Source organism: Taurulus bubalis (assembly GCF_910589615.1).
Source record: "Taurulus bubalis genome assembly, chromosome: 6".
Classification (NCBI taxonomy): Eukaryota; Metazoa; Chordata; class Actinopteri; order Perciformes; family Cottidae; genus Taurulus; species Taurulus bubalis.
The window spans coordinates 21,356,824-21,370,241 of record NC_136594.1 but is presented as its reverse complement, the minus strand read 5'-3'; the positions used below and the strand labels follow the sequence as shown (position 1 = coordinate 21,370,241).

General features: G+C 42.3%; 1 protein-coding gene across 1 annotated transcript; it reads right to left on the bottom strand.

Annotated features, from left to right (window-relative positions):
- Positions 1-3,761: 3,761 nt before the first annotated feature.
- On the bottom strand, positions 3,762-13,203 carry srp68 (signal recognition particle 68; the record flags this gene model as incomplete). The annotated part of the gene is made up of 16 exons (XM_079219375.1): positions 3,762-3,989; positions 4,350-4,402; positions 4,519-4,594; positions 4,830-4,959; positions 5,096-5,190; positions 5,466-5,619; positions 5,840-5,904; positions 6,077-6,175; positions 9,469-9,609; positions 10,136-10,215; positions 10,369-10,478; positions 10,564-10,646; positions 10,933-11,128; positions 11,908-12,021; positions 12,580-12,646; positions 13,116-13,203. The coding sequence occupies 16 exons, from the start codon at positions 13,201-13,203 to the stop codon at positions 3,762-3,764; spliced, it is 1,779 nt and encodes a 592-aa protein (XP_079075501.1).
- Positions 13,204-13,418: the final 215 nt, after the last annotated feature.

Sequence of the window (13,418 nt, the reverse complement as noted above, 5' to 3'; positions counted from 1 at the left end):
CATTTCATGAGTCTTCTTTTTATTGTGGCTCTGTTCTCACTCATCTTCACCCTAAGCTCACTGACAGTGTATACAGTCAACAAAGGAAAGTGCCTGACAGCATGCGGGCAGAGAAGGAGGCTCGTTACTTAATACCTGAGGCACATGTGAGAGCAATGGTGATGATAAAAGACGGCTCCATACATTGCAAAGTCCCATGTCTCGCATCTTCGGACACGAGTCGTTCATGATCAGGGCGTCTCTCTGCAGCATGTCAACAAAAGGAAATCATGGCGAGGAATGCAGCTGGGCAGCTTTCTTTGCATCAGAGTGGGGAACAGCACAGAGAGCATTTTTGATCTGGCCAGTCATACGGAGTCTCTCTCTGGGTGCGTCCACTGGTCTGGAAAAACAGAAACTCTCTCTGTTGCTTGGAGATGTATGTGGAGCCACGTTCAGCTCCTACACACCCAAAAAAATAGCTTCTTATCAAATATTTTATATTTCATCTGAACATATTTTATTTGTATTTATTTATATATATATTTTTGGGCCAGATAGTCTCAGCACAAGGTCCATTTAGGAGCTTTTGATCAAAACACATGGTCTTCCTCAACAGATGACGTTTTCTCATGCAATTGTAGATGTCCTTTAATGACCTCTTGTGCATATTGGGATCCAGATAAAATATTCAATTTATTTTTTCATTTAAATAATTGTTGATGAGATTGAAAGCTCCAGAGCAGACACTAAAGGGACCTTATGGTGATATTGTTTCACCTGCTGCCAAAGAAAAGAAAACTTTTAAGCCAACGTGGATAGTATGTAGACGTATTGTAATCAGTTTAATTATTGGTCATGACACAAAGTATTGGACAAAGGGAGCATTTGACCTGTTGAAAGCAAGATGAAGGCAGGGAATCAAAGGTTTTACAACTCATTCTGAGGACTACCTGCATATCTGAAGCAAGTGAATAGCAATCTATCCAGTAGCTGTTGCGAGAGCCAACATTAATTGTATGTTTGCTGTCAAATCTAAACATCAATTAGCACTTTGATCTACAGTCAAAACCAGGCGTTTCCCATCATGCCCTGGGCCACCGGGGGAGAGCAACTGGCTCTAAAAACTGCTGCCGCCTTGATCTCGTGAGGATATCGTTGACCCCGTGTGCGTGACGTCGGATCAAGTCGGAGTCAAATCTAACCGGCGTGCATTTTGAGGCGATCGGCACTAAACGTGTCTGCGCAGGACTGGGTTATATTGAACGGGCCTTTTGCCAACCTTGATGGTAGGCACCTTGATGGTAGCCCCTATGAATGATGACTCGTGTTAAAGCGCTTTGAGGGGTCGGACAACTAGAAAAGCACAAAAGTACAGTCCATTTACCATCCATAGAGCCAAAGATAGCTGTGATTCAAAAGGGATAAATAACAACCTCAAATTCTTGTCGGTAGTTAAGATAGCCACAAAATACATTCTTAGCATTTAAAGTGAGAGGAAACAACAATGGGGAACACAGTGAGGGTGTGTCAGTGTTTCACAAAGCTACACACACACACACACACACACAATCACAGCACGGTTGTCTGGTTTAAAAAGTCAGTGCTGTACACTCTGCGTATCAAAGGAAAATGCATGTCAACATCATTTTTTGTGTGAACATATTAACTTTCAGGTCGCAGTTTCATCTTAGAACATCAAAATAGTGAGTCAATTAATAAAGATGGGAAAATACAGAAAAGACTTTAGTGATAGTGTATATCTGTATTTTTCCTGCATACATATTTATCTCCACCTCAAAAGCAGAGCACAGTTGTTTTCCTGGAGAGACTGAGGTATGCAAGTATTGAAAAAATGTGATGACCGGCAGCAATAAATCTTCAGGTAGAGATGCCTTGTGTGTGTGTGTGTTAATTCGTATAAGTGGGGAAAAGGTTATTTGCAAGACGAAGATTGTTTGAATATCAAACACACCTGTGCTATTATTCAATCAAGATGCATATACGCAGAGTAAACCTAAACACATCCACACCCTGCTAAGGCATCCCAACACGCCCAAGACAGGTACAAGAGAACAGTCACACACCTCTTTACTCCCATCAGAAATTACTTGTTAAATGTGGGATTTAATTTAGTAATTCTAACAAAATCACAGGTCCTGCGACAATAAAAGGCCTTTTTTCTCCTCCATCACAGCCCTTCTCTGAATCACAAGGAAGTACGTTGAAATTAATTTCAAGAGAACAGAAGTGGACAAAGAAAGTCAAGAGATCAGTCTTTGGTGCAAATATATTTTAATCATAGGTCTGGAAATTAGATCAAATCATACATTTTTCATCAGGTCATTTCTATTTCCACTTATGTTTCCAACAAATATTAATAATATCCTAACTGTTTAATTTCCAGGCCAAATGGAGGTAAAGTGCTGGAACTACTCCAGCACTTCCATCTTAATTATTTAAAAAAAACCCTGAAGAAAAAAAAAATTCAAAGCAAAGACATTGATAAAAAAATAGTAAGCATAACAGTTAAATGTTCGAGTGAAAGTGTGACACTGAACCGACCCTCAAGCTGGTGTTTAACCAGCTATCGCAGGCAAACAAGGTCCCTGAAGGATCAGAGGAAATTAGTCGCTTTGATGTGGCCATTATGACCGTCAACCAATATATCACGAAAGGTTTTCATAGTTACTGAATATCCATAGACATGTCATTGTTGATGAAAACACGAGTCCCACTCATGACGAACAAACAGCCGTAGTTGTGTGAATGAAAGGCTGCTAAAAACTCCCTTGAGTCAAGAATATCGACTGCTCTACTACAACATTGATTTTGATGAAATGAAAATAAAAACACATGAATTGATTACAGTCCATCAAGCTGCACTGGTCATCAGCGAGTTGCCCTTTTGTAGAAAACAGCGAGGGGTGTTAAAGATGGCGACTTACGCTTCCATCTAGACGGGTTGAAGCAGTTGGATGCTCCTCTAACATGATGGCACTTTTGGTGCCTAATGTCATACAGGACAACATATACATTATGACCGTGTAGGTTGTAGTTAACAAATTAAAAACATTCATGCATAGTAAAAAAAAAAGCAGGAGAAACCAAAGCAGAGGTGGAGGGAAGCATTGGATTGTAGCAGAAGTCTTCTGAAAACCATGATGATTGATAAAGCAGCTTCAGTTGGCTGAACTACATTTGATAAGCACTACTTTGTTGTTTTAAGTCAAAGTAGCTGCAATAACAGAACTGCACTTTGTAAGTTTTATGTTAAAAAAAAAAGATGCTGAAAACATCTCGATAAAGACAAAAACTGACGTAATTGAATGAAGGCGCTTACATGACAGTGAAAAAAGAAGAAATAAACACTACTAATGATGCCTAAGTGGTTTCGTTTGCTCCGTAGGGATTGTGAGATTGACAACTTGGCAGTAGCTGCAGACATGGTAACCTGCAAAACCTGAAAGACGCAGACGCCTCCATCGGTCAAAGTAAGGAGGCGTATGCTAGGAGCCCATGCTGCCTGATGCAGTTACTGAAGGTGGCAGGTGAACTCGGGTCGTATTGCTACTTGAAATTGATCAGATCACTTCCCCGCCTTCCTTTACAGCTGCAAACTCCACCCATCTTGCACTTAGGCAAAAAAGAAGAAGAAAAAAAATCTAAACATAAAAGTAATTTTCATTATTCTAATTAACGACCGCCCAAAGGCTGGTTGTTTGTGGTGAACTCGGGACCTTGTGGCTCTCCTGTTGAATCCACAGCCTGGGGGGATCGATTTAGCTGCCAAAGCCAAAGATGCCCTTGATGTAGCCGGTGAGACCGCCCTTGCCCTTCTGCTCCACCTTGTCGTCCAGGGGCGGAAAGGCCACGTGGTTGAGAGCAAGGTCAAAGAACAGGGGCTTGCAGGGAATGGGCTGGAAGTCGGGAGGGAACTGGACCAAATTGGGCTGCTTTCCCACGAGGGCCGGTTCGAGGCGGAAAACCTCCAGGCGGTCGCAGAGGGGCTGCATGAAGGAGAAGAAGTGCTTCCATCATTAACGCAGAGATCAAGCAAAGAAACTCCTAACATTCATAAAAGACGTCACAAGAACAAGAAACACGTCGAATATAGAACAACTTTATTGCTGCTGAAACGCGCTGGTGTGACAATAAAGCTGTTCTATGTTCTACAAGTGTTGGCGGATAATTGGCCGAAGGGTCGCCAGTACAATAGGAGCCTTAACTGTACGAGTTACATTTGCAACACACACTGAAGCTGCTGTTGCACTTATTGAAGAAGAAACAGACTATAAAAACGGTTATTTTATGAGATCGAAAGATCTTTAGGGGTGTGACCCCCCCTTTTGTGTGTTTTGTTCTCTTACCGTGTTGTCTTTCACCTGCTGCTGAGACGGAACTTCAGCAGTCTCTTCAGTGTCTGAAACACAAACACATTTCTAAAAGGTTGTACACAGCCAGTCAGAACAAAGAGACCAGACTAAAAGGGTTCTCCTGAGTAGGCTCGACAACGGTCAGTTCAAAAGGGGCTCTCACCTAAAATAGCAGCAGCCTGAAGAGAGTATTTTTCAGCATTGACCTCAGCAATGAGCTCCTGGACGTCAGGGAGATCCTGCAGACACAAATACAACGGGGACGTTTCTGGTAGAGTACAGATGGTCACTGCGACTTATTTGACAAAATCTTTCAGACTCACTTTCAAAACCAGATCTCTGTGGAATATATTTATCACGTCTAATTTGGGGCATTTATGTCGACACGTGTGTAAGCGGACCTTTCCATGATGGATTGTGAATTACATCACGTTGAGCTAGGAGATTGCTTATTTTGTTGTTAATACGACTAACCTTGAGGCTGTTGTTGAGGTTCTTGGTCTTGGACTGCACCTCCTTGGCATATTTCAGCACCCTCTCATACAGCACTAATGCCTCACTCCACTTCTTTACCAGCACATACGACTGAGCTATGAAGAAACACCTGTGAGGGGTTCAGAGGGGACGGACACATTAACAACACGCGTATGGAAACAAAAAGACATTAACACAAGTAGGCAGCCACCGCAAGAGTAAGACATTGTGGGCTGAAGGATGTCAAGTTAATAACCGGGTCTGACCTGTTGGCCTTGTAGACCAGCGTCTTGAGGGACACCTCCTTCTGGAAGGTGTGGTCATCCTCCAGGCCCTGCAGGGTGGAGAGCTCAGCCAGACTCTGAGCCGGGCAAGCAGGGGAAGGTTAGAGAGGTGATGGGGGAACAGAAGGCGAGTGAACACTTTATCAGACAAATCATCACACAGGAAACTGCCAAATGAGAACAACTTTCTGACTTATTATATCAACTGAAATATATGCTGCTATGATGGGCAATTCATGTATCTAAAAAGGTTGACATACTATGAGCTAAGAGACATGTCTTTCATCTCCTCAATACATGGGAAAGCTTCAGATTAAAAAGGTCCCCAGATGTTGAACATCCAGACTTTTACCTGCAGGATGATGTCGTAGAGGCGGATGAGATCCTGTGGACGGGGCCCTCTCTTGCTCTCGTCTGCTTCGGGTTCCTTCAGTTTAGCCTGCAGAGTGTGAGCCATGCTCTCATTCCTCTTCACCAGCGTACACAGCTTGATGTAGGTCAGGTAACTGGTGGCGGAGACCAACAGCACATTTATTATTCACTTATTAAGGAGATACAAGAGAGAAACATCAGAGGGTGGAAATAATTGTTTATGCTTTGGGTATGTTACTCTGCATTTCTTTGAAATGTATGAGAGCAAACTGAATATCTTTGGCACAAAAAGGCATTCACATCTCTTACGGGGGAAGAAACCCAAACACTGTTTCAAGAACCCGTTTCTTTTACCTGTGCAGGAACTGCAGGTTGGACACCTTGCTGCCGTCCCCATCAGAGCTCCTCTCTCGCTGCTTCTACAAAGACAAGCAATAATTCAATGATTTGAACTTTCCCCCCCATTCTTGTCAGTCATACGTCTCAACTTAGTTAGTAAGCTGTAAATCAAACTGATGACTGAACTGTCAAACTTACAAACATCCCCCTCCTTCACCAAACTATGTCAACTTTTAACCTTTAGTATCTTACCGTCTCACTCTTGAGTTCCTCTCTCACAGCCTGGATGGTGTCTCTGCACTCGGCCAGCAGGGTCTCATAAAGATGCTCTTTGGTCTCCTCGTTAGCCGTCTGCACAACACAAACAATAATCAAGACCTATTGTGGAACATAGTGGCTATGCATCACTGTCAACATCTACGGTTTCTTAGTCAAATAATAATATTGCCCTCACGTTCAAATTAATTTACTATAAAACACAACCAGGAAACGCTTGTGTACTATAAGTAATACTAGTTTATGCAAAAAGCAAACCAGAAAACTACATTAAATGGTCAAATGTGTTCATTCCTGGGCACTTTGCACAACAAGGACTGCATCAGTATTGATACTGATCAACCAGATCTGATTAGTTAATTCCTAACAGTCTAAACACATACATGGTGCAATCAATTCTGTTACAGTGAAAGAACAAAAAGGTGAAGAAAGATTTAAAAAAGGTAAAAAAATGAATCATGAAACCGGTTTCAAAGAGAGGAATGGGGATGAAACTTTGTAAACTGAGAAGGAAACGTTTTACATGTTTGACAGCAAACTGAACTGGAGAAGGTAGAAACGAACAGGGTCAAATGTTATGTCCCACAGAGCGACGAAGCCACGCCCCGTCCAATGTTCACAATGGGACCGTGTTTCAGAAAAAGACATGTTCACTAGACAACGACAAATACAATTTGTATCCCATTTGAATTGTGGCATGAATTACATATTCGTAAAGTTATCACTTCCACTAATCAGCAGGGAAATATATTGACGAACCAGACACGTTTTTTTGTGCGAGTAAATCTCATTACGAAACTTCAGCAAGAAACCTCACATGACTTTTAGGTGTGTAGTCATTCTTATCATTTATTTTCTCACACTAATACTTCCAAAATTATCCTTTCAATTGCTAAACATATGCGTAATTCATGGCTCAACTCAAACAGGATCAAAAAAGGAATTTGTCTCTCCCCATATAATATTCTGAAAAAAGGTCCCATAGGGGTCCACAGGAAGGGGCGGGACTTTGCCTCTATTCTGAGTGGTTGCACCAAAACAATCTTTAAAATGAAAGGTTTAAGGATCAAGGATTAATTACATAGACACTTAAGGCTTCAATATGTGAACTCAGACGCGCTCACAACCACTTTCCACCTGATGGAATGATACATACAAAAACTCAACCACGCAAACAACTATTTCATTCATTTAGAAGTCGTAGAGCAAAGAGCAACAGTTTCAGCGACTGTGACCAAGTGTGGAAAAGGCACAGGTATGTGGCCCGGCAGGCGGCCAGTACATTCCTGCACATAACTCTTCTGCAATCTTCACACTGGAGTTTCAGGGTTCAAATCTTTGTGAGTGACAGGATTGTTCTTTCACCGACACACATACAATAGGCCTGTGTTACTCCACCTTAGACATACAGGACATATGTTCATATTTAAAGATGTTGGTTTGGTTTAAATGTAAGCGATTGGCGACATGTTGATACATATTTCAACTAAACTAAAAGTCGTTTAACACCTTTATGGATGACATTACTGTCACTTATTCACCTTCAAAAAAGGGCCCAAAAAACTCGAGGAAGAAAAAACAGTGGAAGAATGTTACAAGGAAATTCCTCGTAGTGAAAACAGACCAGCCACACACTGCTGCTCTCATCCGCCCAGGAGGCTGGTGTTATTTGATGCCGCTCCCTCGTGCCAACACCTAGCAACGCCTAGCATGACCGGCTCAACCCGTCGAGCATCCTCTCTTGTTCAGCGGCAGGGCTGGACAGATAAAGTGATTAGAGGCGGGAGGAGTGGATGGAGACTGATGTATATGGCGTTTCCTGTCCCCAGTTTGTATTAAATACTCTTGACTTTCTATTGCGCAATCTTGGACAAAGGGCACACACGACATGCTCATTTTACAACATTACACTTCATTTAGCTGACGCTTTTATCCAAAGCGACTTACATTTTTGCTCTATACACCGTAGACACAGCAACGGAAGCAATTCGGGGTTAAGTGTCTTGCTCAAGGACACATCAACATGGACCAACGATCCTCTGATTGAAAGACGGGCATGCTACCCACTGAGCCACAAGTCGCCCAGCAACATTAACTTTGTCACTCAAAGACAGTTGATGAGGACCGCATCTTATAATGTAAATCATCAAAAACAAGAAATAAAGAACTGCAGTAATTCAGCTACAAAGCAGCTTCCCACACATTCAGTTACAACCACTATTAACAATGAATGGACTGTCGCGACAGTTGAGTCCCAAAAGTGTTTAATGATGATAACACCAATCTGTCCACAGAGACCTGCTGGGTGTCGCCCTGTGTTCATGTGTGGGCTGAAATGCACAGAATGCAGTCGTGCAATGAGAGAGGCTGCATGCCACAGACCTGAGTGGATGTGGGTGTGACAGGTGTGTCTGCAGGGCGTGCTGAGCCTTCTGATATAAGAAAAGAGGAGAAATGAGCTGTGGTGGCAGTGAGGCGACATGAGACTGTAAAGATGAGAGTGCTACCTACTGGAAGTTTAAGGAACCACACGAACGGTTGGAGGTGTTCTGCTAAAACTTGGGCCAGACGCCCATTTTGAGACTTTTCATCTGAAGGCAAGTGTGACTGACACCGTTACACCAGAAAAATAGTCACACTGGAAGGGAAGTTAAGGGCTAACACAAGTATGACGTTGGGATCTAAACGATTACAGTTCTCGATTAAAAACGTCACTTCATACAGTTTAAGGGACCTGTAAATTAGTTTCACAGTTTAATTGGGTTGCTGTTAATTAATAATAATTCATAAAAAAGCTGGCAACTGTCTCACAGCCACAGAGATGATCCCAAGCTAAGAGCTCTTCAACAATCCCATAGGTGCCAAGCCGAACAGGGACTCGTCCCCTAACGGACACCAAAACACTCCAAGTAAGGCCCACCACAAACAAGCACCCAGCTGATGGGAAACAAAAAGGGGGCAAATTGCTCTCTCCTCCCAAAATGGTAGGCGAGTAACTGCAAAGAATAAAATAAAATCAGCAACACTTCGACAAGAAAAAACACATCAGCGAAGAAACACACCAACAAATACTGAGCCATCCTACCAACAAGGCCGAGTTAGACGAAAGCTGATTCACCCTTGACAGAACAGTTTCGGCATGTTTTCTGGCGTGTATCCATGAACATAGTCATATATTTTGAGAAGCAGAAATTGACATCACAAGCACCATCGTATCATTTGGGCTTTAGATCATAGGAACATCTTTATCATGTATTTTTAAGCGCTGGCATGTGATGATATGAAGAGCTGCTAACAACAACGGCTTCCCATCGAGTGCAGGGCAGTTTGTTTTAATCCGCTACAAAGCAGAAACTAAATATACTGACCTGAGCGATAGCGGCTTCATTGTCTGCCAGACCCAACAGGAAGATGCGGGCCTTGTCGATCTTGACGGGCACCGACCGCCCTCGCCACTCCACCTCGCTCATGGTGGCTGCCTGCTTGGTTCTTGCCTGAGTGATCAGGGCCTGAGGAGAAGAAAAGAATATATTTATGAAACGTTTTTAAAAAAAACATTAAATGATCTATACCACAGGCGCAACGACATATTTCATTACTGAATATTCAATCTTGTTTAAAATGATAGATTGAGAATCAGAAAAACTTTATTTATCCCCGAGGGGTAATTAAGAAGGCAAAGAGCGGCATATAAAGAGATTAAGAAACAAATAAAGAAATTAAGAAACAAACAATAATGGATGAAGACAAGGATAGGAAAGAATTATACACACACGCAAAGATGAGGAGGTTCTATGATAAATAAAGGTGCAGGTGAATGATAAGGTGCAAGTAAATATAAGTGAAAAAAATAAAAATAAAAATACAGTTATATATTTAAATAATAAATAGTAAAGAATAAACAAATAAATATATACATATGTTATAGAATTGTGTTATTTATACTAATACTTATTTATACTAATACTTATTTATACTAATTTATACTAATACGGTGGAGATAACATAAACTAAGTTCAACTCCTGTTTGTTCACCTCTAGTTTCTCGGCCATCATGCCGCCTCCTCCTCCAGTCAGTCTCATCTGCATCAAGTCATTGATGGCGTTCTGGTCGCCTGCAATCAGAAAGAAAAAAAGATCCAGTTACATGGTGTGTGTGTGTGTGTGTGTGCTATGTATCTTGATTCCTAAAAAGAAAATGTCTAAGACGGGCATCAGTTATGCTGAGAGGGATCCGTTTCCCCGTACGTGTCATGTGTGTTACTCACCAATGTTGTAAGCACAGTAGCGGATGTTGGGTGATATCTCGTCCACACGCTGGCGATACAGAACTGCCAGCTCCTCTGTGAAAGCACTGGCCAGCTTCTCATAGATGGTCCTGACAAGACCAAAATGGGGTCGTTTAGTATTTCCTGAAACGTTTTGCCAAAGTATTAAGAAACTGCAGTGACGTTAACACTCACTTGCACTTGTTGAAGGCCTCCATGGCGAGCTTCCACTCCTGCAGTTCAAACTCTACCATACCAGTCAGGTATGCAGTGTAGGCCTGAAATTATAAACACAAGCCGTTATGAGTGGCTGTTGTGAGAACGATGTGATCGTTGCTACCTGTAACACAGCTTAAAATACATTTTATGCATCAACAATGTTAGTAATTTCGTTTCAAACATAGAAATAAGCGACCCTCAAAATCAGGGCGAGAGGAAGGCCGATGTGACGCAAGTGGAAAACACTTTGACAGTTGAGGGCCTGCGATCTCCGAGCACATGTATGCCCCTTATTCTTTACACCTGTGCCGTGGCTCTTAAAGCCGGTTGAAGATGACTTCGTACCTGCGCCTCAAGTTTGGTCTTGGCGTCAACGCGTGGGCTCTCACAGAGCTTCTCCAGTTTCTCGCTGTGCTTGGCAGCCTTGCGTAGTCGTGCCATCAGGTGGAAGCGCTTACGTGGCTCTGTGTTAGCCTCCTGCTTCAGCTGCATGGCGTAACTCCATGCACGCTCGGCCTCCATCAAAACCAGCAACAGATACCTGAAGGGAAGGTCACTGCATCAGTTCCTTGGTAGCACATTTCCACAATTTATATCCAAAGTTGAAAGTTAGAAATGTATCTTGAGCAAATATATTTATTACAAGGTTGAGTTTAATTCTGTGGTTTAGGTGTACCAAACCAGTTGCAGACTCATGTATTATGTAGATCAGCTATTCACTACCACTTTGCCGGGTCCCACCGGTGGGCCTCAGAGCTCCACCTAGTGGACTAGATTTGACTGCCAAACTGGTAGATTCAATATGAACCTTTTTTTGGTAAGTTACAAACCTAGGTTATGCTTACATCTAATTGTGCTCAAGAATTCACACTAAAACAAAACACACACCATAATTTCAATGACCAGTTATGTTTTAAATACGAGGAAACAAACGTTTTCAACATTCCCTCAGATGCAGTGACGCATAATGAATCAGTTTTTTAAAATGAAAAAAAGTGATTTTTTTTCAGTTTTTTAAAATGAAAAAAAGTGATTTTTTTTAAGCAATCACTTCTGATTGCAAAAATAAATAAATCAACATCACTTTTTTTTTGTCATTATGGGCATTAAGGTTAGGGCAGCAAACGGTTAAGAACCCTTCTGTAGATAAAGAGCACCACATTTTAATAGCAACAGAAAAAACTCCTGTGTGATGTGCATTATTACCTGGCATCAAACACAACTGTTGTGTGTCTAACCTTTATTTACTGTATATGAGGCTCTTCCATAACAGCCAGCTAACTGCACATGAATGTCAGGCTCAGAAGTTCCATTACTCACCTGCTGTCAGAAATCATTTCGACTGTTATTTTCTTCCCGATGAACTTGTGTCGGTTGCCCATCTTAAAACCAAGAGTCTTGCGCAGGCGACGCAGTCTTCGGGAGCAGTAACCCCTGCACAGTTACACAAAGATGTTTACATTAATAACACTCACGTGTACATTTCCATCTTGGTTTTTCTCAATTGAGTTCTTTGAAAACATATGATCCTAAAACCGAGGAAGATTTGGCATTTTCTTTCTTGATTTATTAATTGAGCCACTTTGAGATACGAGTAGTAGACAGTAAAATGTGTATTTGACTGCAATGGGCTGTAGATTGTACAAGTACGGTTAATTAATTTAGTATTAAGAGTCATTTGTACACCAGTTTTGTGTGAGCCATATGGTAGCAGAGGTGTCCATATGCAAACAGTTTATTCTCAGTGCATGAAAAAAGGATTTGGCCTGCAAAATAAACAGGAATTTTAAAGAAACAATAATGTCATATGGAGGAAGTTGAACATACATTTTTTACAAAAATCTAACAGATATGGCCAACGAATGGCTTGTGATCATGAACAAACAACCCTCTTTTATGTGAACAGAAATACAATACTCGACAGTTCACCACAGACAGCTACGGTCCAGTTATTATAATAAATAAGTATTAGGGGGATGTACGACAGCTCACCGGTATCTCTGGTAGTCTCCGTGTCTGAGACCATGCTGCTGCTGGGACTCCTTGATTATTTGCAAAACTGCGAATCAATGTTAAGGAACAACCTCATCTTTATTACACACACACACACACACACACACACACACACACACACACACACACACACACACACACACTTGTCATGCATGTTCTATTATGCCAGCCCTGGACAGAAAGTCTGGCTGACGCTGTGATATGTTGCAGAAACGTCGACGTCAGTGAGCTGCTCCTGAAACTTAAGAGGTTACACACCCGTTACAACACGTTTACCGACATGCCTGCTTTATGTACCGTCCTTGGACTTGTAAAACAAAGTTTGAGACGAGCGAAATTAATCTGCTTTTCAGAACTGACAGCCTGCTTCAGTGTGACACGTCGCCTAATAACGCGAGCTAACGAGATACTATGACCGAGCTAGCTCGCGAGCTAGCGTCAGCTCCTGAGCCCGACACACATCAACTGACGCGACAACAACGCCGCCGCTGCACGTCCGGTGCTGTGAAGGATACTCTCGAGTCCAAGTCCTCCATCCGATGAATTATTTTTGTTTTCATCCACAGAGGACAATTTAGCGTCGTTTTGCTTGTCTGAGGCCATCTCTAAATGCTAGCAGCTAAGCGGCGCATACACATGCTCAGTAAGCTGGAGAACAAGCGACCAATGACGGCAGAGGGCGGGGCGACGCTACAGCCAAGTCTCGCGAGATTTAGCGGGTGTGTCCCAGTCGGACAGTTTATATGGTGTGCTCCTGGCACTAAACGGTGCAGTGTTGCCTCCACAGGAAAATCTTGGGAAGAGCTCCCATGAAGAAG